This window comes from Odontesthes bonariensis, chromosome 21 (genome assembly GCF_027942865.1).
Source record: "Odontesthes bonariensis isolate fOdoBon6 chromosome 21, fOdoBon6.hap1, whole genome shotgun sequence".
Taxonomy (NCBI): Eukaryota; Metazoa; Chordata; class Actinopteri; order Atheriniformes; family Atherinopsidae; genus Odontesthes; species Odontesthes bonariensis.
In genome coordinates, this window is record NC_134526.1 from 17,807,004 (window position 1) to 17,832,783 (window position 25,780).

The 25,780-nt window shown below is 40.7% G+C and overlaps 2 protein-coding genes and 1 long non-coding RNA gene across 5 annotated transcripts in view; 2 read left to right on the forward strand and 1 right to left on the reverse strand.

The window, feature by feature from the left end:
• Positions 1–14,087: 14,087 nt before the first annotated feature.
• Positions 14,088–18,997, reverse strand: LOC142370959 (uncharacterized). 2 transcript variants are annotated; one of them, XR_012767934.1, is made up of 3 exons: positions 18,835–18,997; positions 16,836–16,912; positions 14,088–14,273 (listed from the first exon to the last, which is right to left on the reverse strand). It is a non-coding gene; the product is annotated as an uncharacterized LOC142370959 (long non-coding RNA). The 2 variants fall into 2 exon arrangements; XR_012767933.1 differs by lacking the exon at positions 18,835–18,997 and adding an exon at positions 17,157–17,397.
• A 1,800-nt stretch (positions 18,998–20,797) lies between these two features.
• LOC142370958 (zona pellucida sperm-binding protein 3-like) lies at positions 20,798–22,684 on the forward strand. The gene is made up of 8 exons (XM_075453506.1): positions 20,798–21,172; positions 21,257–21,372; positions 21,448–21,551; positions 21,646–21,817; positions 21,964–22,081; positions 22,160–22,245; positions 22,418–22,491; positions 22,626–22,684. The coding sequence occupies exons 1-8, from the start codon at positions 20,798–20,800 to the stop codon at positions 22,682–22,684; spliced, it is 1,104 nt and encodes a 367-aa protein (XP_075309621.1).
• Positions 22,685–25,641: 2,957 nt separating this feature from the next.
• Positions 25,642–25,780, forward strand: part of LOC142370686 (sterile alpha motif domain-containing protein 9-like) — a 9,050-nt gene continuing 8,911 nt past the window's right edge. Inside the window, exon 1 of one of the 2 annotated variants that reach the window (XM_075453112.1) lies at positions 25,642–25,734. The gene's annotated coding sequence lies outside the window, so the exon portion shown is untranslated. The remainder of the gene's footprint in view (positions 25,735–25,780) is intronic. The other variant, XM_075453113.1, reaches the window with a different exon arrangement.

Here is a 25,780-nt window from a genome sequence, read left to right on the forward strand (position 1 = left end):
TTTAGAGTACCACCCCCAAAGCCATAGAGAAATTAAATCAATAATGAATGGGAAAGACATGGTGGATATTTGGAGATTAAAACATCCTAAATTACGGAATTATACATGGAGAAGACAAAATCAAGCAAGTCGTATTGACTACTTTCTTATTTCCTTTTCCTTGGTTTCAAAAGTTAAAAAAGCTATGATAGAAGATAAAATAAGATCAGATCATCAATTAATTTCTTTGTATTTAGATATGGCAGACCATCCAAGAGGTAGATCCTATTGGAAATTTAATCAGAAACTCCTGGAAGATCCTGTCTTTATAGACAAAACTAAAATATGTATTGAGAACTTTTTCTTAGATAATGTAGGATCAGCAGATCCACAAATTGTATGGGATGCCTTTAAATGTGTTCTTAGAGGACACACAATAAAACTGGCATCATTTAGGAAAAAACAAAATAAATTAAAAGAACAGAACATTAACTAGAAAGCTGCAAGCAGCTGTGAGCGGGACCGAGGTGTGCGTACGTTGGGATGTGCGCACGTTGGGGCATGCGCTGGACGCTTGAGCTGCAGCTCTGCCCACACGCACGATACCCTCTGCATACTTACAAGCACATAAAAACCCAAATGCGGAGGGGTTTTTGAAAATTTCTAGGGGGCGCCACTGAGCCATTTTGCTCCGCCCACACACAATACCCTTCACATACGTACGAGGTCATCAGGGTGGACGTGTGTGCCAAGTTTCATCACCTTGCGATCATGATAAGGCTTTCAAATAACAAACGCCATCACATGATTTTTACCGCCTGGCCACCCCCACACCGTTCAGAGTTTGGAAAAGTGTCTCCATGAATTTTTCCCCACATGACTTAAGAGTAACCTGGCCAAGTTTGAAGCTTGTGGCATTAAATCTGTAGGAGGAGTTTGAAAAAATGTGACGTGCGGAAAAAAAAGAGGTTTCCAACCACCAGCAGGTGGCGCTATAGGAGGATGTCACTATGATAATATGTACGCGTTCAGGCCGGGTCCAGCATTCACCGTATGAAGTTTGGGACAGATTGGATAATGAGTGTGGAAGTTATAAGCGACTTAATTCTTCATGGCGAGTCATAACTTTGAGGCGTCGCCACGGCCACGCCCTTTGAGGTTTGAAAAAGTTTCTCCATGACTCTTTCCCCCCATGTCTTAAGAGTAATCTGGCCAAGTTTGAAGCTTGTAGCATTAAATCTGTAGGACGAGTTCGATCAAATGTGAGATGTGGAAAAAAAGAGATGTTTCCAACCCCCAGCAGGTGGCGCTATAGGTGGATGTCGTTATGATAATATGTATGCGTTCAGGCTGGGTCCAGCATTCACCGTATGAAGTTTGGGACAGATTGGATCATGTATGTGGGAGTTATAAGTGACTTAATTTTTTGTGGCGAGTGATGGCGAGTTGCCACGCCCACGCCCTTTAAGTTTTGAAAAAGTTTCTCCATGAATTTACCCCCCCCCCCCATGTCTTAAGAGTAACCTAGCCAAGTTTAAAGTCTGTAGCATTAAATCTGTAGGACAAGTTCAATCTTAAGCAAGGCGTGGAATCGGTCAAAAATGGCACGAAAACGCACTTTCCATCCAAAATGGCCGCCTTGCTGTGTACGTGGGACCATGGCGGCAAGAGACTTTTTTTTGCGTCTGGGCATGATGAATGAGTGTACCGAATTTCATTGTCCTACGCGAAACTAACCCCATTGCGGGCACCATTTTTAAGCATTGTAGGGGGCGCTACAGAGTCAATGAGCGACTCCCAAAAATACAAAGTTTAGATTCTTTCATGTCGTCAACTGGCAGGTGGCGCTCGCAAAATTTCCTGAGTTTTCGCATACCTTTTGCAAAGAATAAGAAAGAAAGAAAGAAAGAAAGAAAGAAAGAAAGAAAGAAAGAAAGAAAGAAAGAAAGAAAGAAAGAAAGAAAGAAAGAACGGAATAATAATAAACCTTACAGATACAATAGGGTCCTTGCAGTTTCACTGCTCGGTCCCTAAAAAAGAGATTGACACTTTAACAGCACTTGTAAACAAAGCCAATGCTTCACAAAATGTGTTGGATAGACTGGAACAGAAACAACAAGAATATGAAGAATTAATGCAAAAGAATACAAATAATACATATTATAAAAATAGAGCTGAATGGATGGAGAAAGGAGAAAAATGTAATAAATTATTTTTGAACATACAGCGAAACAATATTTCCAAGAAGAATATCCATCGATTAATAGATAATAAAAATACTATGAAAACTACAACAGAAGAAATCATGGAAGAAATTGAGAATTACTTTGCGGGAATATTTACACCAGATCATCCAGATGAATGTGATGACACTTTTTTTCAAAAACAAGTTCAAATTGATGAAGAATCAAAACAATCATGTGAAGGTCCCATCACTGAGGATGAACTTAAAGAGGCCATATTTTCATTTAAAAAAGGAAAAACACCAGGACTAGATGGTATCCCCATTGAAGTTTATCAGCTTTTTTATGAATCGATAAAAAATCACCTACTCGAGTGTTTTAACTTTTCTTACGAAAAAGGTACACTCTCTGATTCACAAAAACAAAGTGTAGTCTCTTTGTTGCTCAAACAAGACTCAAATGGAAAATATAAAGACCCAACACGACTCAAAAACTGGAGACCACTGACCTTACAGGGGTATGACTCAAAAATACTGGCAAAATGCATTGCAACAAGAATAAAAAAAGTACTCTCACCCATAATACATAATGATCAAACAGGTTTCATACAAGGACGGAATATATCAAATAGCATCAGACAAATATTAGAAATAGTTGAACACTATGATCATTAAAATAAGGCTGGACTAATATTCATAGCTGACTTTGAGAAAGCTTTCGACAAAATCAGTTGGGGCTTTATTAACAGATGTTTAAACCACTTCAACTTTGGAGACTCTTTAATAGAGTGGATCAAAGTGATGTATGAAGGCTCTGTCTGTAAAGTTCTAAATAATGGACATTTATCTAAGTCAATAGCAATAAGAAGGGGAGTCAAACAAGGCTGTCCTCTGTCCCCCTATCTTTTTATCATTGCAATTGAAATCTTGGCAATGAAAATAAGATCTAATAGAGAGATAAAGGGTTTAGAATTAAATGGTATTAATAATAAAGTCTGTATGTATGCAGATGATTCTAATTTTATGCTAGAACCAGACAATGCATCGCTCCATAATCTGATTAGGGATCTGAATACTTTTTCAAAACTATCAGGGCTTAAACCCAATTATGAGAAATGTCGCATATTGAGACTTGGCAATTTGAAGAATAGTGATTTCCATCTTCCCTGTGATCTTCCAGTGGAATGGGTAGGTGGAGCTGTTAATATTCTTGGTATCCACATACCCCAGAACATTGGAGACATATCTTTAATTAATTATAAAAACAAGTTGAGTAGGATATGTTCTATTTTACAGCCATGGCAAGGCAAAAATCTAACTATTTATGGTAAGGTAACACTTATAAATTCTTTAGTTGTGTCTCAATTTACTTATTTAATGTTAGCACTTCCTTCACCACCTGAAGTTTTCTTTAAAGAGTATGAAAAACAAATATTTAAGTTTATTTGGAATGGCAAAAAAGATAAAATTAGACGAGCATATCTTTACAATGATTATGAGGTAGGTGGTATGCAACTGTTGAACCTGAGGTCAATGAACAAATCATTAAAAGCATCTCTCATACAAAAATTTTATTTTAACCCAGACTGGTTCTCAAGCAAGTTACTTGAAAACATTCATCCAATGTTTGAGAAAAAACTGTACCCATTTTTACAGATTAGCCCAACACACTTTGATAAGATGGTAAGCATTAGTTATAAAGCTTCTACCTTCTTAACGGAAGCACTACAAAGCTGGCTACATTTCCAGTATTACCCTCCTGAAAAAGCAGAAGAAATATTACAACAAATGTTATGGTTTAATTCAAATATATTAAGTGGAGGACAAGTAATCTTTTTTAAGCACATGTTTAGTAAAGGAATTATTTTTGTTAAAGACATTTTGAATGAAAAATGTGAGATCCTTCCATATAGTCAAGTAAGAATTATGTATGGGGAGGTATGTACTATTCAACAGTATAATCAATTAATTGCGTCTCTGCCTTTAAGTTGGAGACAAAAAATTAAAACTAGCTGTGACAATAATTTAGTGTGCAAACCAAATATAAAGCAGTACAAATGGCTAAACCGAACAAAAATTAACAAGGAAATATACACATTTTATTTACAAACGGATAAATTGGTGGAGTTCCCATGTAAAGTTTTTGATAGCTGGGAAAAAATGATAGATTGTCCTCTTCCATGGAAAGAAATATTCAATAATTTTTACGAAGCATCACTGGATATAAAAATACGTTTTTTTCAATACAAGTTAAAGGATAAGACCGTTTTTTTTTACATTGGGCCCTTGATTTCACATTATAACATGATGTTCTACTCACCCCTGCTTGTTGTTGAACATTTGGAGCTGTTCCGAAGATATTCGAGAGGCGTCTGGCTGCTCTCTTGAGATATTCGGCCATGAAACGGTTTCCTATGGGCAAGCTTATACAGGCACAAACTATGCTGTTTATAATTTATTAATTATTGTACACTAGCACTGATAACGTGGAGGTGCGTCGCTTACTTAAAAAAATCCGGGTTACTAATTTTGAATTTTAGCCGAATGAATAAATAGGCAGCAGGTCTGTGGGCTGTCTGTGGCAGTAGCACGACGATCACGTCAGTAACACCCACTTTACGACAAAAAAATCAAAATTACAGTAACCCGGATTTTTTTAAGTAAGCGACGCACCTCCACGTTATCAGTGCTAATGTACAGTAATTAATAAATTATAAACAACATAGTTTGTGCCTGTATAAGCTTGCCCATAGGAAACCGTTTCATGGCCGAATATCTCAAGAAAGCAGCCAGACGCCTCGCGAATATCTTCGGAACAGCTCCAAATTACCAACAACAAGCAGGGGTGAGTAGAACATCATGTTATAATGTGAAATCAAGGGCCCAATGTCAAAAAAACGGTCTTATCCTTTAATTTTTAAATACTTTAACACAAAGAAAATGCTGCATATTTGGGGTATAGAGGCAAATCCATTCTGTCGATTTTGTTTAGAAGAAGAAGAGACCACAGAACATTTATTTTGGTACTGTCCTTCAGTTGTTATATTCTGGCTCGAATTACAAAGTTGGCTGTTAAAATATGATATCAACTTGCGTTTAGATCTCCCTACAGTACTCCTGGGCGATTTGGCAAATGAAAGCCAGGCAATACATAATATCATTCTTTTGTTGGGAAAAGTTTTTATAAATAAAATGATGGATTTAAAACAGTTAAATTTAAGAGCCTTTAAGAATTATGTCAGACACTATTGTAAAATAGAGTGTACAATGGCATGGGAGACAGGTAAAATAATCTATGCAGACAGGTGGTTTAAGATAAAAGATGGAGAAGGATGGCCTTAGGTTTTTGTTTTGTTTTGATTTTCATTTCATTTCTTAAATGTTTAAGGTATAATTTCAAGGTACATCAGCACACAAAACATATGTTACAATTCCTTCCTGGGGTGTATGGGGAGGGGGGGGGGGGGTGGGGGGGTAGTTAATATATGGTTTTGAAATGTTGGGGGACACATATTGTTTTTTTTTTTTTTTGTATTTTTTTTCTCTTTCTTTTTTCCTTTATCCAATTATTGTCCTCTAATATATGTTATAATTTGCCTTATTTCTGTGCCTTGAGGATTGTATGAAGAAAGAGAAAAGGAACGAAGGAAAATATGGAAGAAATTATTAAAGAATGAGAAGAAAGAAAGAAAACATAGGTCCCCCATAAGGGGGGGGTGGTGGTTGGGTTTAGAAAAAAAAAAAAAAAACAATAACCATTTATCCTCTTCCGATGTGAACCTACCTTCTCTGCATTCCTGTTGCTGGACCACTGCACAGTCCCTGAAGGCTCTGGAACAACAACAGGCAATGCTCCTGGAGCGTCTGCGCATATGAGACACTCCGTCGCTGTCAGTTCTCTCGTAATGTACCATGCCCAACTATACCACATATCCTGTGCTGCCTTAACCCATTTTCCACAGTTACACTGTTTTCCCGACTTTACCTGTGCATGTACACTCCGTCTGTTCTTGGATTAACATGATTATTCTGTCCTGTAGTGCTAATGGTATCAAATCCCCCTAGACTTCCCCAAAAAATCTTTCTATTCTTACAACCATTGTGAACAACTACTTCTGACCCGATCTGACATGATCTTACCAGATTGCCCCTTTGTTGTGGCGTCCAGAGGCGGTGATTTGGTCGTCTCCTCCTCCGGACCCATGATCCACACTTCCTCATACTTCCTCACACTTACCCATACCTACTCATCCTTCCTCACACTTCCTCACCCTTTATTCCCACGTACTTAAATTCAAGCTTAGCAGATACCTCTTCACGACTAGCTCTAGTGTGTATTGCTGGCAAAGTTTGTGGCGTGGCATGGTCTGAGTGGGTGTGTATTGTTGTGTCATACTCATCTGACCCAGGCTGGCTACTTCCCTGCGGGGTGGCTTCATCACGGGACCCTTCCAGCCTCTCCTGTTCGCGGGATCCCGTCCAACATCTCCAGGCTTCGTTCTCCTGAGCCCATGCTGTCGGCCAACACCCACACCTGGATGCTCACAGTGTCAGAAATCTTAACCTCTTCCTTTTGTTCATCCTTTCCCTTGGACTTAACTCCGTCTGTGCCTTTAACCCGAACCTTAGTGGAGTGATTCAAATGGTACCATGTGTTGCTACCTTCCACTTGAACTGCCGTCGGCGTTGCTCGCACCATTGTGTACGGTCCTTTCCGTCTTGGCTCAAGCCACTTCCTCCGGAACACTTCGATGTGCACCTGATCGCCTGGCACCACTGGTCTCTACACCGGCTGTTCGAAACTCAAGTCTCTGGACTCCTCCTGTAGATAGATTGTTCTGTGGATTGCAGTTAGTTGCTTCATGTAAGCTCTCCTCTCTGTTCGCAACTGCTCAACTGGGAACTGAGGTGCCGGCCTGGGTCGACCCGTTAGCATTTTATGCGGTGTTAGTGCGTGACTCTATGAGTCTGCATAGGACATTTCATTAGTGCAAGCGGCAAAGCATCTAGTTAGTTTAGTTGAAGCACAGATTCAATTCAATTTCACTTTCCAGGTTCCATTGATCCTCTCAACCATCCCTTGACTCTGTGGATGATAAATGGCCCCACAGCGCTGCTTGATTCGCAGCTGCTGCAGAATGCCTCTTGCACTTTTATAAACAAACACTTAACCCTTATTTGAGCTAATCTCTGATGGAATGACAAACAGATGAATCAATTCTCTTACCAAAAAAATTTACGACTATTTATCCAATATGTATGACCAATATCCTTGTGATGGCGCGACCTCTGGCTCCAGTAACACCATTGGTGCCAAAACAGCAAGCTGGCACTTTGATGCTACTTTCGCTGCTTCATCAGCCGCGTTTTTACCTTTTATGACCATTTTGTTACCTTTACGATTATTCGACACTGTATCACTGCCAATTTTCAATTTTCACAACTGCAATCCGCTCCTTCATTTGGACCTCCTGTCGCACTGGACTTCCGTCTGACCTCCTGAACCCTCTCTGCTTCAAAACTGCTTCAAACAAATAGCAAATATCATGAGCATATGCAGAATCTGTGTACACATTCGTAACCTTACCTTTCACCAGTCAACATGCTTCCGTTAATGCCTTCAGTTCAGCCAACTGTGCCGAACATGGCCGTTCACACTTCTCAGCTTTCACCGTCACAAAGTTCTCCACCTTCCTGTTTCATAACTGCAAAACCTGCATGATTACCCAAATGATCTCACAACATGAACCATACACAACATAAGTGACATCAGCCTGAACAAGTGGAGTTGCTCCTAAGTCAGGTCTCAGTTTAATGTATCTCACAGCTTCTGACACACGCTCATGTGGTTCTCCTTCAAACTCACGTGGAATGACACCTGCAGGATCCGATGTAGTACACTTCTGTATTCACATCTGGACGTGTCAAAAGATGCACAACCTGCAAACATCCTGTCCGAGTCACAACATACCTACTCTGATTTATTAGTTCTGAAATCTTATGGTTTTTATTGGAGACATATAAGAAAAATGGCTTCTCATAGACTAGTGTTGGCCGTTTTGGATGACTTTTGCTAATTTCGTTTCAAATTTTCAAAGGCTAACTTAGCCTCGGTTGTCCTCTCCAGTTGTGCTTTCAACCTTTGATCTTTGGATCTTTCATGATTCCTTCCAGAGGAAGCGCATTTTATTGCATAATCCTCCCAAAAGAAGATCATACTTGTTGTATTTTAATTTTACTTATTTATTCATTAGATATTTATTTATTTATTTTGGACATGGCGCTTTTCTTACTCCCTCCAAGTGGGATGGAGAGATATCAGTAATTCCCTATGGGCCAAATAGATACTCTAATTCAGACTATCAATGCTAAAATTTAAATTAGAAACTTTGTTCCGTTCAAATTTTAGAACTTCGTAATAGTGGCACATTTAAATTTTAAATTCAGAAACTTTGTTTTGTTTTGTCATAGTAACAGTGACCTATTTAAATTCAAGTTTTAGAAACTTAGTAGTCGTGACACATTTAACTTAAAAACTTTGTTTTGTTTTGTAATGATGACACACCTGAGGGCGGTTTTTAAACCCTTTTGAGTACGTCCGATGTAAGTGTACTTCTTACCTCTATATGTCAATGTAAACCAATACTGGGATTCCTCTGCCAGAGGAACGCCTTGGACCTGCCGGGCCACTTGCTCCGCCCCGCAGGGACTGGCCACGGTCCTGCCGAACACTCGGGTTTCTCGGTGCTCTCGGACAGCTGTAAACAAAGTGTCCCCTCTCGCCACAGGCCCAACATGCCCCCGGGGACCTTCGTCCTCCAGGTGCGCCTCTTCTTGACCTTTGACAGGGTCGACGATGGACTTGCCCCTGTGATGGCTGTTCAGCGGCCCCCGCTGTTATGGCCTCATTTCGTACTTCTTGCTTCGCTTGCAGTTCTTCTAACTGCAACCGTGCAAGTTCCCTTTGCATGTCCTTCTCCTGCTCATTCCGTTTCAGTTCTTTTCTGTATTTGTTTACTGCATGCACCACGTGGTCTCGGAATTGTCCATGTGACATTGAATTCAACCCCACCACATCCTCCAGTCTCCCCTGAACTGGGGCAAGCAGAGCCTCTTTGATGGAAATTCTGAACAATGTCACCCAGCTGGGCTCTTCTCAATTTCTCCCTCAGACTCTTGTCTCCATTTCTTCAATTGTTGTGCAATGTACACAGCTGGACTCTCTGTTCCTGACAGTGGCTCCCCCTTTAATGCTTCGAGGTCCACTCCCACAGGAAACTCAGCTCGTAACGCTCTCCAGAGTACAGCTCGATATGCATTAAAATCAGTTCCATCAGCTCGGTGGCTCAACATCCAGTCATTCTCACTGTGTCTCAAAATGCCCTCCATGGTAGAAGTTCCAAAACACAGTGCCCACACTGCCTTAACGTGTCCCACAGACAACAGTTTATGCACAGTCTCTTGTTCAAAAGCTCTTATCCATTTGCTTGCACCTGTGTGAATGTCCGGCAGTCTGGCAACCAGCCCCGCTAGGACGAGCGTCTGCCACGGCACATACTGTCCCTGCATCATTTCTATCAAACTCGGTGCTGACGCTGTTGGACTCTTATGTTCTTCAGAAGATGCCTTTTGAACTGGAGGTGCCAGTTCGGGTGATTTTTGGTATTGTGGGAGCTGTCCCCTTGCCTGATCTGAATTACAGATGGCGTCTGGCTCAGGAGCTCCATGACTGCTTGATGCAGCTATTTGTGGTTCTGGACGTTCATGAGATATTTTGTGATCTTTTATTTCAGAATCTCCTTGTATGTTTACTGCTCCTGGCAGTGTTGGATATAGCTCTGCATTTTCAAAGAAATGTAGAACTTTTAATTCAAGCTCTCTCTTTTCCTGTCTCTTTTTGCTTTTGTCCTTTGGTTTGTAAGCTTTAATCCTTTGTTCCATAATCTTACAGGTAGTTACATTGAAAGTGCCACCTTTTGGCCAGGGTGAGACGTTATTTTTTGTTCGTTTTTCCCATTTTAGAGATATCTTTTTAATATCTTTGGAATGTTCAGGATGTTTGGCGCTGATGATCATTGTTGGTGTTACATCCATTGTTTCAACTAGTTAGTTCCCTTCTATTGACTTTTGACTTTTCCTTTTTATTTACTTATCTATTTTCTAAATTTTCCTTATTTATTATTCGTATTCCCCCCCTTTTTTTTTTTTTTTGAAAGTCAATTTAAATTAACTAATTATTTAACTCTAATCAATGCTAATTTAATGCTCGGCTAAATTTAGCTTAGATGCAGCTAATTATTGTATTGGATATTGTCAATGCTAATGTTAAGGTTAGCCTATGTTAGCTTTGAAAGCTTATGCTCTAGGTTGTTTTTTTTTTGTTTTGTTTTTTTTTTAAATTGAACCAATGTTAATTCAATGTTAGGCTAATTTAGCTTTTTGACTTCTAACCAATGCCAATTGCTGTTAGCTTCCTAGCTGTTGCTAATAAATGCTAACCTATTGCTAATTAAGATTTAAACCAATATTTGCCTTATTGCTATTGCTAATCAATGCTAATTGTCTTTCTGATCAATGCTAATTATGGCTAACGAAATGCTAACAAATGCTACTAATGCTAACCAATGCTAACTATTGCTAATCAATTCTAATTGTATTTCTGATCAATGCTAATTATGGCTAACGAAATGCTAACAAATGCTACTAATGCTAACCAATGCTAACTATTGCTAGTCAATGCTACTTATTCCTAATCAATACTAGCTTCCTTGTTGACCAATGCTAATTGAATGCTAATTATGCTATTCAACGCTAGTGATTGCTAATCAATGCTAGTTATTGCTAATCAATACTATTGATTGCTAATCAACGCTAATCAATGCTAAACAATGCTAGTTATTGCTAATCAATACTAATTATTGCTAATCAATACTTGCTGTATTGCTAATGCTACCCAATGTTAATTTATTGCTAATCGAAAGCTCAGTTAATGCTTACTCTGTTTGAAGTGACTCAGGCTAAAGGCGTTGCCCCAACTTTTGCTCACATCCGGATGCTTCCGATCCAATCCACACACAATGTCCTCCACCAATCCAGATGATCCAATGTACGTCACAGCTACGTCAATTCTGACAAATTAAATAAAAATATATATATATATTTTTTTTTTTTTTTTTTTTTTTTTTGACCAATGAAATCTGAACACACCTCTAAGCCCGCCTCCAATGAACCACGTGAATTTCTAACCAACCAAATATGAACACACCATTACATCTACTTCCTAGACTGTTATTAACTCCTCCCAAGCATAACAATTGAACCAGACATAACAATTGAACCACACCCCAACTCAAAATGGCGTTTGTCCCACTTTTTGTTACAAGTTAAGAAAGAGGAGGAAATACAAACTTTCCAGATGGACAGAGAAAAAATACAAACCAAACAACACAGAAATAACAGTTGCACTATTCTTCACCTCAAAATGGCATTTGTTAAGAAAGAGAAAGAAATACAATTTAACACGCTGTGGACAGGGAAACTACAAATCAAAAGATACAGAAACAATGCATAAGCGAAAAACTTTCTTTATCAGGAATGTCACATTCACGTCGAACGACGTGATGAATCAATGGCTTAAGGACAGAAACTCTCCCTTAGGAATTGCGAAACCAACATTTACTCGACTGATAACAACTCTGCAATTAGCACATTACCTAAAGAAAACTAATAATTATTACAGTTCATCCATAAAGTGCCCCTGGAAGACACAAGGAAAGAAAATGTGATCACACACGAACATTTGAAGCAGCAGAAAAATGTCAAGGGCAGACCACGCGCCTACACACCAGCCGCGGGAGCGCGCAGCACTCTCTGTCTCCCTGAAGGCCAAAACACCTTCACTCGCCTGTTGAGAATAGAACTTTAGAAACTTAACACCAATCACAGCAGTATTCAATAATTCAATAATAACAAGATGCACTCAACGAAAATACAGAATCTTAAAGAAATAAACACTCAGCGTTTAAAAATCACAGCACATTACTGCAACAACTCCTTATCTCCCCAAGTTATTAATGTGGCAACTATAACAATTAAGCAAATTATAACAATTAAGCAAATTATAACAATGAAGCAAATCTGAGTTTAACTTAAAATACTACGAATACTCAAAAGTCAAGGGATGATATGAGTCAGAACTTTTCCTTTTCTTCTTTTTTTTAGATTCACATAAAACATCAGATTTCACACACATTGACAGACAACAGAGCCCGGTCCCACACACTCACACCAAGTCAGTCGATCAAAGTTTTGTCAGTCACCGTTCAAATCTTCACATTTTTAAATTATCAATTTCTTTCATTTAGACTTTTAATTTTTCAGGAGATGTTGGTGTCGGCAATATATGGAATACAAAATGTGTTTTCCCTACAAGCCTTGTGATATGGTCTCTGACCAAAGCAACAGATGCTGACGTGTATTTATCAGCTTCGCTGTGACCTCTTAATAAAAATCTCCTGTGGTCAATACATAACCGAATTTGAATTTTCTTCTCAAAATGTCTTTATACTGAGGTCTCGGATAACTCCAAAGAGTTCTAAGCAGATATATAAAATGATATAAACATATATACTTAAAATGTGCCCGTATAGAACTGGAATTGACTTTTTCAGAGTTTTCTTGAACTGCTCTTTTGATTCCACCTTCAAACTTTTATGTTCGCAAGTCAATCAATTACCAGCATTCGTCTACTCCTTGACTAGTGAAAATAATTTTCACATATATTAATGACTAATGCGAACCATAGTCCCACGGTAGCCCGAACCCCCCATGCATAAAAGGTCGGCCGTTGGCTCTATGACATCACTATGAACGAGTGATTTCCACTCTGCCCGCTCTAAAAGCGTATCCACTATTCCAGTTTAAACTCATCGATTTATTCCCTGCCCGAGCATGAGCGACTAGTCTTCCTTAATTACCACAAAAAACAATACAACAACACAATAGCCCGACCAACTGCTCACAGCTGTCTGCTTTACAACTCTCACAAGCTGCTGTTTCCCCAATTTTTATCCCAATTCAAACATATGGCTCCTCTTGGCCCAAAATTTCCCAAACAATTTCAGCAGCCCCCCTGCGCAGCGGAAAGCAATGGAAGAGCTTACCGAATGCAGGATCCGTCTCTCTCCTGTGTTCTTTTAAATTTGGGGAAGCCGGAAGAAGCCGTCAACTGTGCTCCACTAACAGAGATCAACTGTAATGGTAGGAACAAAATCCCACCTGCCGGCTTGTTACAGCCGATGTCGGTTGTCGGGGCACAGAGGACACGCTCCGCCGGGATCCAGATGCAAACTCTCACGAATTCGGGGTCACCATTATGTTGTGGAGAAATTAGAGTCGAATCCCGCGTTGGTCAGCCGTCCATTGGGGAGTTTATTGAACAAACTGTCACAGCAAATGTGCCTACAGAATGTACAAAATGTCCACCGTCTTCATACTGTGAACCAACTTTATACTGGTTTAATCATAACATGCATGCGTCATCCGGACTCAATATCTTTCTGCGACGCCGAGCGTCTGCCCTAAATGTAAACAGCCCATACTACCTTTTACCCATATTCGTATGAGCCGAACAACAAAGCACAGGATGTAACTAGGCCAGATGTCATGAGCATGTCATGACATCCTTCTCCCACATCTTCCATCGACCATGCGGCCTCCGCCCACCTGGAAGCTCCCGCTGGCGACACCGTGGACCTGGAACCCCATCCGTCACACAGCCGCCACTTCGCGGGGAGCCTCCGCTGACGTGGCATGGACCTGAAACAGAAACGACGGACAGCAGTCTGCTCACGACACGGGATCTCTGTTGTCTTTGTCTTTTGACAAAGACAAAGACGACTCACGGCTTTGTGGCAGAAACTCCTATCTCTGCCACCTCGCGTCGAAACCTTCCGATACACTTCTGGGGACGGCGGCTCTCCCTGTTCGCCTCGCCTCCGCTGCACTCTCTCCTGCCTGCTCCCTTCTAGCTAGGCTTCTCTTCCATGTTTTCCACCTTCCCCTCTAGCGTTTCAGCAGCTTTAAAGGGAACAGTCCACCCACTTCCGGTTACCTGTTCAATTAGGGTGGAGCCTCTCAGAGGATGCATTACTGCCTAAAAGTCATAAAACAGCCATTCCCACACATGCAGTAAAACTTAATAAAAAGGAAATAACCATGCTAATAAAATAGAAAACATACCTAAAATGAATTAAACAAAACATGCAATTAAAATATGGCACACAATAAAAACAAATGTAAAAACTTGCAGTAATGCATCCCACCTCACTGTCTGACACAAGCTATATCGACCGAGAAGGTAAGAGTAATCAAATGTACCTGGGAGCGTGAGAGGGGTCTATTTGTTTTTGCGGTAGGTGTGCCAGAAAGCAAGTCGAAGTACTTCCGCTCAGCTCCCGGGCCGCTCCAGCAAAGTTACATAGCGCAGTTATTCCAACTCAGACCCCCGAAGGGCATAGGAGACAGGCCAATCGTAATATTAAAACTCATTCTAGCTGCACAATTTTTTTCAAGCTGTTATTTTAAGGTAGAAATGTTACATTGTATTGCTTTAAATAAATAAAACTAATCTAAATCTAATTAATGTTTTTTTTTACATCTTTTTACATCCCCTGTAAGGAGGAGTTTCAACTCCCACCTCCGGCAGAGCTTCAACCATGTCCCGGGGGAGATGGGGGACATTGAGCCCGAATGGGCCATGTTCCGTGCCTCCATTGTTGAGGCGGCCGACCGGAGCTGTGGCCGTAAGGTGGTTGGTGCCTGTCGTGGCGGCAATCCCCGAACCCGCTGGTGGACCCCAGTGGTGAGGGAGGCCGTCAAGCTGAAGAAAGAGTCCTATCGGGCCTTTTTGGCCAGTGGGACTCTGGAAGCAGCTGATGGGTACCGACAGGCCAAGCGGAACGCAGCCTCGGCGGTTGCTGAGGCAAAAACTCGGGCTTGGGAGGAGTTCGGGGAGGCCATGGAGAACGACTTCCGGACGGCCTCGAGGAGATTCTGGTCCACCATCCGACAGCTCAGGGGGGGAAAGCGGTGCACCGTCAACACCGTGTATGGTGAGGGCGGGGCTTTGCTGACTTCAACTAGGGACGTCGTGAGTCGGTGGGGGGAATACTTCGAGGGCCTCCTCAATCCTACTGACACGCCTTCCGATGAGGAAGCAGAGTTGGGGAGCTCGGACGTGGGGCCTCCCATTTCTGGGGCTGAGGTTGCCGAGGTGGTCAAAAAACTCCTCGGTGGCAAGGCCCCGGGGGTGGATGAGGTCCGTCCTGAGTTCCTCAAGGCTCTGGATGTTGTAGGGCAGTCTTGGTTGACGCGCCTCTGCAGCATCGCATGGACATCGGGGGCAGTGCCTCTGGACTGGCAGATTGGGGTGGTGGTCCCCCTCTTTAAAAAGGGGGACCGGAGGGTGTGTTCCAACTATAGGGGGATCACACTCCTCAGCCTCCCTGGTAAGGTCTTTTCGGGGGTACTGGAGAGGAGGATCCGCCGGATAGTCGAATCTCGGATTCAGGAGGTGCAGTGTGGTTTTCGTCCTGGCCGTGGAACAGTGGACCAGCTCTATACCCTCCACAGGATCCTGGAGGGTGCATGGGAGTTCGCCCAACCGGTCTACATGTGTTTTGTTGATTTGGAGAAGGCGTTCGACCGTGTCCCTCGGGGACTCTTGTGGGGGGTGCTCCGGGAGTATGGAGTGTCGGACTCCTTGATATGGGCTGTTCGGTCTCTGTATGATCGGTGTCAGAGTTTGGTCCGCATTGCCGGCAGTAAGTCGGACATGTTTCCTGTGGGGGTTGGACTCCGTCAGGGCTGCCCTTTGTCACCGATTCTGTTCATAATTTTTATGGACAGAATTTCTAGGCGCAGCCAGGGCGTTGAGGGGGTCCGGTTTGGCGACCTCAGAATCGGGTCGCTGCTTTTCGCGGACGATTTGGTTCTGTTGGCGTCGTCGGGCCGTGACCTTCAGCTCTCACTGGAGCGGTTCGCAGCCGAGTGTGAAGCGGTGGGGATGACCATCAGCACCTCCAAATCTGAGACCATGGTCTTCGGCCGGAAAAGGGTGGAAGGCTCTCTCCGGGTCGGGAATGAGATCCTTCCCCAAGTGGAGGAGTTCAAGTATCTCGGGGTCTTGTTCACGAGTGAGGGACAAATGGAACAGGAGATTGACAGACGGATCGGTGCGGCGTCTGCAGTGATGCGGGCTCTGCACCGGACCGTCGTGGTGAAGAAGGAGCTGAGCCAGAAGGCGAAGCTCTCGGTTTACCGGTCAATCTATGTTCCTACCCTCACCTATGGTCACGAGCTGTGGGTAGTGACCGAAAGAACGAGATCGCGAATACAAGCGGCCGAAATGAGTTACCGATTTGTATTTTGCTGCTTTGTTTTTGTTTAATTTGCACATAAAATTATTGTTTCAAAATTAGTCTGTTTCCAGCCTGTTTGCATTTTTGTCCTCCTCTCAAACATGGACCATGGCAATATTTTTCTCTATCTACTATAAAAATGTCCCCAAGCATATGTTTTTAATTGTATTTGGCCAGAAAATGCCTCAAATATTTCCTAGCAATGCACTTTAAACATAACTATTATCGCTGAGGTAGCAAAACAACTAACTCACCTCTGCCAGCAAAGTCATTTTGGTGCTATTGTCTCTCTCTTCCACGAGAAGTTTCTGCATCTGTGAATCAACTTTGGCTTTATAAATGGAGAAGAAAAAAAATCAATGACAATAATAAGTTTAGGGATTATCTCCCTAAACATTGATAGATAAACATACCTTATTTGGAATTGTGTTTAGCTAAAATAGACAATCTTGGCACACTTAAGTTTGTTCTTTAAATCTCCCCAGTTTGAACCATATTCAGATGAAAGGATATGAACAACAATACAACAGGTATGATTATTCAGGTTACATTTGAGTATGGAAAAGATTTCTCACCTTTTATGATTGAGTGATGTCTGATTGGCCTCTTCAGGTTTATGAAGTAAAGGCGTCTTCACACAGATCAGAGTCTCACAGGCTTCACAGGTGCATTGTTCATTTCCACGGTAACCAAAAGTGAGTCCAGCTCAAAAAGTTCCAATTCCAAAAGGGTTTTTGAAAAAAAGCATTTGATTCTTTCAATAAATGCATTGTCCAAGAAGCTCTGATTGGCAGAGTTGCCATGTCAGGCTGACGGCATTATGTCAAAGGTTTCACTGTAAAACACACATCTGTATATTTGTCTTTGCATCAAATCAAACAGAATTCTTTTTTTAGCATATTCTTGGGCAAGCAGTCCGTTCCCACAACCTAAACTTGGTCTTAACTTGTCAACGGTCAGTTTAGATACGTCTTCACACTTCATGTTTTTCACTCAGGATGCAATGTCATACACAAACATAACATTCTTGGACAAATCTTGTTCCGTGCAGAACTATTTGAGACTAAATGCTACCGTCAGCATCTATAATAACTCTTTGATTTAATTGAGTTACATCAACATTTAATTTCCCTCTGGGATAAATAAAGTATTTTTGAATTTGAATTTGAATTGAATTTGAATATACATTCATCCTGGCAGAGTCATTAGGACTCACGGTACCGTTTGAAGGTTTTGGGCAGATGTTTTGATCATTTTACAGGTCCATCAGCTTGCATTTGATCTTTCCCTCGTAATTCTCAGCAGAATTAAAGGTTTTCTCTCCCAAAAAGAGCATTAAACATCTGCAGCTCATCCAGAACGCTACTGCTGCTAGAGTTTGACCAGGACTAAGAGATCTGAACACATCAAACCAGATTGGAGTGGAGATTAAACTTTCACCAAATGTAGACATTTTTAAATCCAGGTTAAAAACATTTCTTTTCTCTTGTGTCTATGCATGAAATCTGCACGATATCTTTTAACTTATCTGGACTGTTGCTTGTTTTTAACAATTTAAATTTCGTTTTAATTGTTTTATCTCTTTCTCTTTATATTCTTTTATTTTCTTTTATGTATTTTTTAATGCTTCTTCCACTCCCTGTAATGCTTTTACTTACACTTTGAATTGTTTTGTACATGAAATGTGCCATACAAATACATTTGACTTGACTTGACTTGTATTCTTCAGTAAGTGGTGACAATGTCTTGTGTTGTTAGAGATGGAGCCCTGCTCACAACATTATGGACTCAATGTGTGATCACATGAAGAGGTGGAAGATGCTGAAATGCTGAGGTGGTAACTGCAGAATGAAAGGTAAAATGTATTAAACTTATTAGTCCAGGGTATTCTTCATTAAGACTGGTCTGGAGCTAGCATTGACGTAGATAGAATCAGAGTAGTTAGAACCTAGAGAATCTGTGATAGATTCCGATTCAGGTTCTAGGTCAGTGGGAGAAAGCATTCTGACAACAGAATAGCTATTGATGCTAGCGGAGCTGCTATGACTAGCGTCATTGATCATATGTTCTGAACATTTAGATAACAAATATAACACAATGAACATCAGCTGCACTATGTTATAAGCTGCAGGTTTCAAAGCATGAGAAAAAAAATTGCGGGTTATAGTATACATTACATTACATTTTACCTTTCATTCTGCCTAGCCAAAGGGATTTAGGAAAAGTTATAAATGATTAAACTACTAGTCATACCCATCCAGTTGTTCCACTTGTCGACTCCATATTGATCGTCCAAAGCCTCTGTCTTGGACTGCAAGGTACTGCCATTGCCCTGTGCCTTGCACACTGCCATCTGGTGGATGTTCCGTGAATAGAGGGCTGTGCCGCTGTTCACATTCAAATCGGCATGCATTTGTTTGTGCATCGTGCAGCACAGTAGGAGTGTGTCAAAATTATGCCATGGACACGAGAGCAAAAAATGGATCCACAAATGCAGACTGCCAGACTGCACACACAAAGTCAAGCATATTTATTTTAAAATCTCGAAAATATATTTACAAATGTATGTATATTTATATACATATATACATTTATTTGTGTCACATTTTTATATCTATATTAATTATATATACATTTATAAATTCGTTCATATTTATATAAATTTTTACTCATATATGTCTCGATCACATTTGTATAGTTATATTAATTATATATACATTTATAAATTTGTTCATATTTATATTAATTTTTTTTACCCAAAATTTCCCCCATACTATTGCTGTTGTTAGTTCAGAGAGATCAACTGGACAGAAGCCGTCTAAATACATATCAGGTTCTAAAGATACTTCTAAAGCTGCTGTACTTGATGATACTTCACTGATAATAGTGGGAAGGACTCCATCAATCTTCTCTCTAATAGAAACTACAGACCTCCAAGGCTCCAAACTTCATGTGGCCTTCAAATTAGCTCAAGAACAGTGCGCAGAGAGCTTCATGGAATGGGATTCCATGGCCGAGCAACTGCATCAAAACTATACATCACAAATGCAAAGTGTTGGATGCAGTGGAGACGCGTTCTCTGACTAATCACGCTTCATCTGGCAATCTGATGTTTGGGTTTGGCGGTTGCCAGGAGAACGGTACTTGTCTGACTGCATTGTGTAAAGTTTGGTGGAGGGGGGATTATGGTGTGGGGTTGTTTTTCAGGAGCTGGGCTTGGCCCCTTAGTTCCAGTGAAAGGAACTCTAAATGTTTCAGCATACCAAGAGATTTTGGACATCTTCATGCTCCCAACTAAACAGTTTGGGGATGGCCCCTTCCTGTTCTAACATGACTGCGCACCAGTGCACAAAGCAAGGTCCATAAAGACATGGATGAGCGAGTTTGGTGTGGAAGAACTTGACTACTGCAGAGAGTCCTAACCTCAACCCCATAGAACACCTTTGGGATGAATTAGTGCAGCGACTGAGAGCCAGGCCTTCTCGTCCAACATCAGTGTCTGACCTCACAAATGCGCTTCTGGAAGAATGGTCAAAAATTCCCATAAACACACTCCTAAACCTTGTGGAAAGCTTGTCCAGAAGAGTTGAAGCTGTTATAGCTGCAAAGGGTGGGCTAACGTCATATTAAACCCTATGGATTAAGAATGGGACGTCACTTAACTTCATATGCGTGTAAAGGCAGATGAACAAATACTTTTGGTAATACAGTGTATTTTTCAGCCACTGAATGTTCATTGAAATGGCTCTCTGCTCCTCTGTATCCTGTATCTAAAAATATATCTTAAATTGTGAGGTATGAAAGATAAAAATGCCTTTTAAGGTTAGAAAAATGGATTTATGGTAGCTTTCCAAATAATTGTGGTTATTGAACAGAATTCTCCACACCATGTTTCAACTGTAAACATGCGGTGATGTTTTGTCTATCAAGGATTGCTCTTTTCCAAAGAGGAAACTATAAAATGGTAACATCACAGTGACAATGAAGGTTTCAGTGCTGACACAGTATATAAAGTTGTGTGTGAGTCAGTGTGACTCCAGCTGTTCTTAATTATCAGCAAATGACTAATTGCTTCCAGCTGTCCTCTCCAGGTGATGTGATTGTTCTGAACTGAGAATATTTTAGAAATGGCAAGAAGGATTGTCCACAGTGTTGTATCATTTCACCCTTGTTGAGGCAGGAGGTTCTGCTGTGTCTCTTATGAATCAAGAGCACAATGGTGTTTGCAGGCCGTTCAGCCTCTCTGTCCCTACTTGTGGCTTTTGCCTTTGGAGTTGCAGATGCCATTCGAACTCTGAAAGAAGGTCCCATGATTGACGAGGAAGGAAGGGAATATAAATTAGCTCCTTTAGCAGAAGATAGCAGACCTAAATCCAGTGATGGACCCACTGTCCGTGTAGAGTGCACAGAGGTGTCCATGATCATTTTTATACAGGCTGACCTATACAAAAATGGCCGTCACGTGTCCCCAGAAGAGCTGTTTTTGGGTGACGATAGGCATTCAAAGAGCAGGCGGTGCCTTGCTGTTGATAATGGTGACAACGAATATGTCATTGAAGCTGGCTTGCAAGACTGTGGCTCCAAATTGAGTGTGAGCTGAAGATGTTGATGTCACAATGCTTAATTTGGCTTTTGTAAAATTGAAAACTCAGTCTCTTTTTCTGTTCACCTCTAGATATCTGGTGACGATGTGATTTACTCGAACAAGTTGTTATATTTACCAGTATCTGGTCACTTTGGCATTACAAGGATGACTGAAGCTGTGATCCCAGTTTCCTGCCACTACAAAAGGTGAAGCCTCAGTTTAAAGTGAGTAAGCCTTTGTTCCATGATTTCCTTGTGATGGTTTACTTTTTTTTTTGTCAGGACGCACACTGTGAGCAGTAACCTTCAGCAGAGGCCCCTCACCTTCTCGGAATCTGCAAAATTTTCACCGGGGAGCTCTGCTTTCTCTCTGAAGCTGATGGCTGGTATGTGTGGACTTAAACTGCTTGCTCTTCTTGATGAAGGTGCATGCAGTGACGTGTTTTTTTTTTTTTTTTTGGTTTTTTTTTTGGCATGTAGGTGACTGGTCAAATGAGAGCTTCTCCAGCACCTTTTATCTTGGAGACCTCCTGCACCTAGAGGCATCATACAGCGGTCCTGATCTAAGACAAATCTTCATCGACAGCTGTGTTGCCACTCTCATGCCTGACGCAAGATCTGTGCCCAGATACTACTTCATTGAAAACCATGGGTAGGTGTGGTTTGTAAATATCCTTGAACTTGGAAAATGTGTCAAGATCACATTTTCCAAGTTCAAGGATATTTCCAAACTCTTTCACATGCATTTGCAATTTAATCGTCAATGGGTTTTATATATATTTTATTTTTTTAAATCAGGTGCTTTACTGACGCAAAAGAGGGAGGCTCAGAGGCACTGTTCCAACCCAGATCAAGGTCGGATTTGCTTCAGCTCCAGCTGGATGCCTTTCTGTTTCGTAATGATTTAAGAAACACGGTAAGGCATTGAAAAAATATATGAAGTGTTTTAATAATTCAAATTTGCTTAATATATTTTTTTTTCCCCCCATTTTAGATATTTATTACTTGCAGATTAAAAGCTACACCTGAAATGTGGACAAGTGGCCCCACTAACAAGACCTGTAATTACGTGCATTCAAGGTGATTTGTTTGGTGGCCCAGAGAATCAAGTGAACTAGACTTTTCTCTATAATTTTCTTTTTACTAAATGCTTCTTTAACTAAACGCACTTTATAAGTACATTTTGTAATCGGCTGTTATGAAAACTCCAAATAGCAGGTTTTCATCTACATTGAGGTATTTGTGTCTCCAGGTGGAGGAACGTGGATGGGGATGATGCTGTGTGCCAGTGTTGTGATGGTGTCTGTCCTGAAAGACTACCCAGAGGCAAGTTGGATCTAGAGTTAAAGCACAAAGATTAGATCAGTTGGTGGGGTTATATTCTTTAGGTTTTGGATATAAATGCAGAAGTGCAAGTAATGCTCTTGTTGCGTATTTTTATTTAATTTTCTTTCTTTCAGACGACATGCTCTGTGACACGGTGACTCTTGGCCCTTTGATGATACTTCCCCGAAAGTAGGCAAAGAACAAGAACTGAGACGACAGACTCTGAATCCTTCCTCCAGGAGAAGGGAGGCATTTCAGGCATGTTTAAGTACTGAAAGGTTGTTGCTGAACAGGTTATGTAGCTACGTCCCGAAAAATAAAACTCTGAAATTTGAGACGTTATTGTGACAAGACTAAAGTTTATGAACAATTTCATGTTTTTGCACTACAAATTTCCTAAAACATCAGATGTTTCAGTCATTTTTTATTTTTTTTTATTTTTTTTAATATATATATATATATATATATAATAAATTAAACTAAAAAATAATTCTATCGAGAAATATCATGGCTGCCGTCACCCTCATTGGCTGTAGTTAAACTAAGAAATTCTAAAACTCAACAAGGCGTTTCATAATGCTAATCTTGTAGTTCATGATCAGAATGCTAAACAACAGGTTTTCAAGACGGGGACTGCAAAGAGAGAGCCACTGTTCAAAAAAGAACATCTTTAGTTTGCAAAAGTTCACAAAGATTAACTGGAAGTCTGCTGGAGAAATGTGTTGTGGACAAATAAGACCCCAACTGAACTTGCTGGTTTAACTGAGAAACATTCTGTCAGCAGACAGAAACTGTGCATTCCAGCATGAACACCTCATCTGTCCAGTATGTGAAACTAAGTCATGTCAGGGTTTGAACTTGTCTTGTTGCAGCCAGGGTGAATGGCTTGCCATTGATGGGACCCTGACAACTCAATTGTACAACTAATATCATTAGGTAATTTTCAAAGCTACACTTTGTTCTATAGGTGTGGAGTAATGATGGGTTTGTTTCTGGAAATTAAGTTTTAATAATTGATTTGGGGAAACCTGTCATATCTTCCATATGTAAAACAGAACCAAGGAAGACCTACATCACCTTTCTAGTATTCTAAACTGATCCCACAATTTTATTTTGAAGCTGATGTGAATTGGATCAATTTAATTTATAAGGCACATTTCATTACATGTAAATCCAATGTGATGAACAAAGTATAAGAAAATCTATACACAAAATTGGACAGGAAAATGTATCCTGCTCCTTATGTCAATACTGCAAAAAAAATTTCCTTTAAAAAAAAAAAAGAAACGGCTAAAAATGTTGGATTAATCTTTAGAATAACAGAATTGCTTACTATGATTTAACTATTGTGGTGGAAGTTTCTCTGAACTTCATATTAAGGTTTGCTTACCTTCCTATTACATCTGAGAAATGAAATGGAGACCTAATTTTTCTGCTGGCCGGCCACGTTTTTATTTTCTTCAAAAGGGTCAGTCAACACCATTCAGAGTTTATGGTGAAGTAAGACCCAGGACAAAAAATAAATCAAAATCATTTATACAAGAGGAAGGGGCTTTGTTCTTTCAGGTGTGAATTCTTCAACCGTCACCTTGCCACACCCCCCGGGGGAAAGTCTCACTTTGGAGAAGGGTGTGGGATTTGGTCTCGTTGATCATTAAAATATAGTCTAAAACAACTATTGTCTGTGTGTTAAGAGACAAATGGTTTGCAGATACTGAATTTACCATTACACTATCAGAACAGTGAATCTGTACTCAACGGCACTAAAGTTCAGAAGTCCAAGTTCAAACAAGTACTGGCAGAGCATTATTCCTTTTTGTAGTTAACTGAACTATAGAAGGAAAAAGTTTTTCCATTTCCCACAACTGCTGATGATGCAGCATCATTTTAAAGTTGGGTGGTCTAGATCACACATGAGGATGGATATTTTTACAGATGGTAACATGATGTGCCAGTATGCTGCTCATCTGATTGACTCACTGAATGATCTATTTTGAAAAAGTCAGCCCAAAGCAAAGTGATGGGGTTGTTTTGGATTTATAGAGGTGGTAGACACTTTAATTTTTTTTTCTTTCCATAATACATCATCTTTACTGTACAAATAAAAACATCCACGCTTTTGGCACACCTCCATGTAACCTCAAAGGAAGGTGTGGTATCTGATCTTATGTAAAGGTTTATATTTTGACAGGAGTGTAAATTTGCACACACTACAGAACATTTGATAAAGCTTGATTTGAAGATGAGGAAGCAGCTCACCAATGGGCTGTACTCCAAAGTAACCTTTGAGTGCAACAATACCCTCACAGTTGAGTCGGAGATAAGAATCAGGATTAACACACATTACTCAATTTAAGAAGGGGCTCGCTGGAAACTGCTGTAAAAACTATGCCAACTTCCCAGGCCAGATACACAACACTGAGTGTGCGCACAAATGGTACCAGCAACAGAAAAGTGATTACTCATTCTTTTGGCAAGATTTCTAATCTGGGGGAGGCTGTGGTGGCTCGCCACTCAAAAAGATTGGTGGAACTGACAGCTGGAGGGGTGTCAGTCCACCTCCTTATCATGGCCGAGGTGCCCTTGAGCAAGGCACCGTACCCCCATGCTCCCCGGACGCTGTGAATAGCTGCCCACCGCTCCAGGTTGGCATCTGTGTCTGAGTGTGTGACCCTGTGCATGTGTATGTGTGTGTCAACAGGTGCCAACCTGGATGGGTTAAAAGCAGAGGACAAATTTTGTGTGTATGCATGACCAATTAATCTGATCTTAATCTAATGACAAGCATAGCCATAGTTCTTTCTCTTGTGTTCACAGTTCATGAATTATATCAGGATAGTGATTTTACGCTCAAACTGTCTATAACAGCCTCTTAAAATCATATCTCAGGTCATTTCTACTTTTCAAAACCAAAAGGTAAATATACCTGTCCCCTGCAAGCTTAAAAAAAAACAAAAAAAAAAAAACACGTTTCCAATGAGTTTTAGGATGAAGACATCTTTATTCATATGCTGTGGTTTCATTCAGCTTCTATCACCTCTCGGTTTCTTGTACTGCAGAACAGAAACCACTGAACATGTTGTGGCACAGGGCTCAGTCGTATGCACAGTCAAACAGGACACACCCACGATGACTATAAAAGCAGGAAAAAGGTCTGTAGGGATTTCAATGGCAGGAAATCTACAGATGTATGTCCAGGCAGTGGGATGTTCGATGCAGTCGGCCTACAACATTAGAACTCTGGTAGGTCCAATTGCAAACAAAATGTTTCAGAATCTTAAACAGCCAA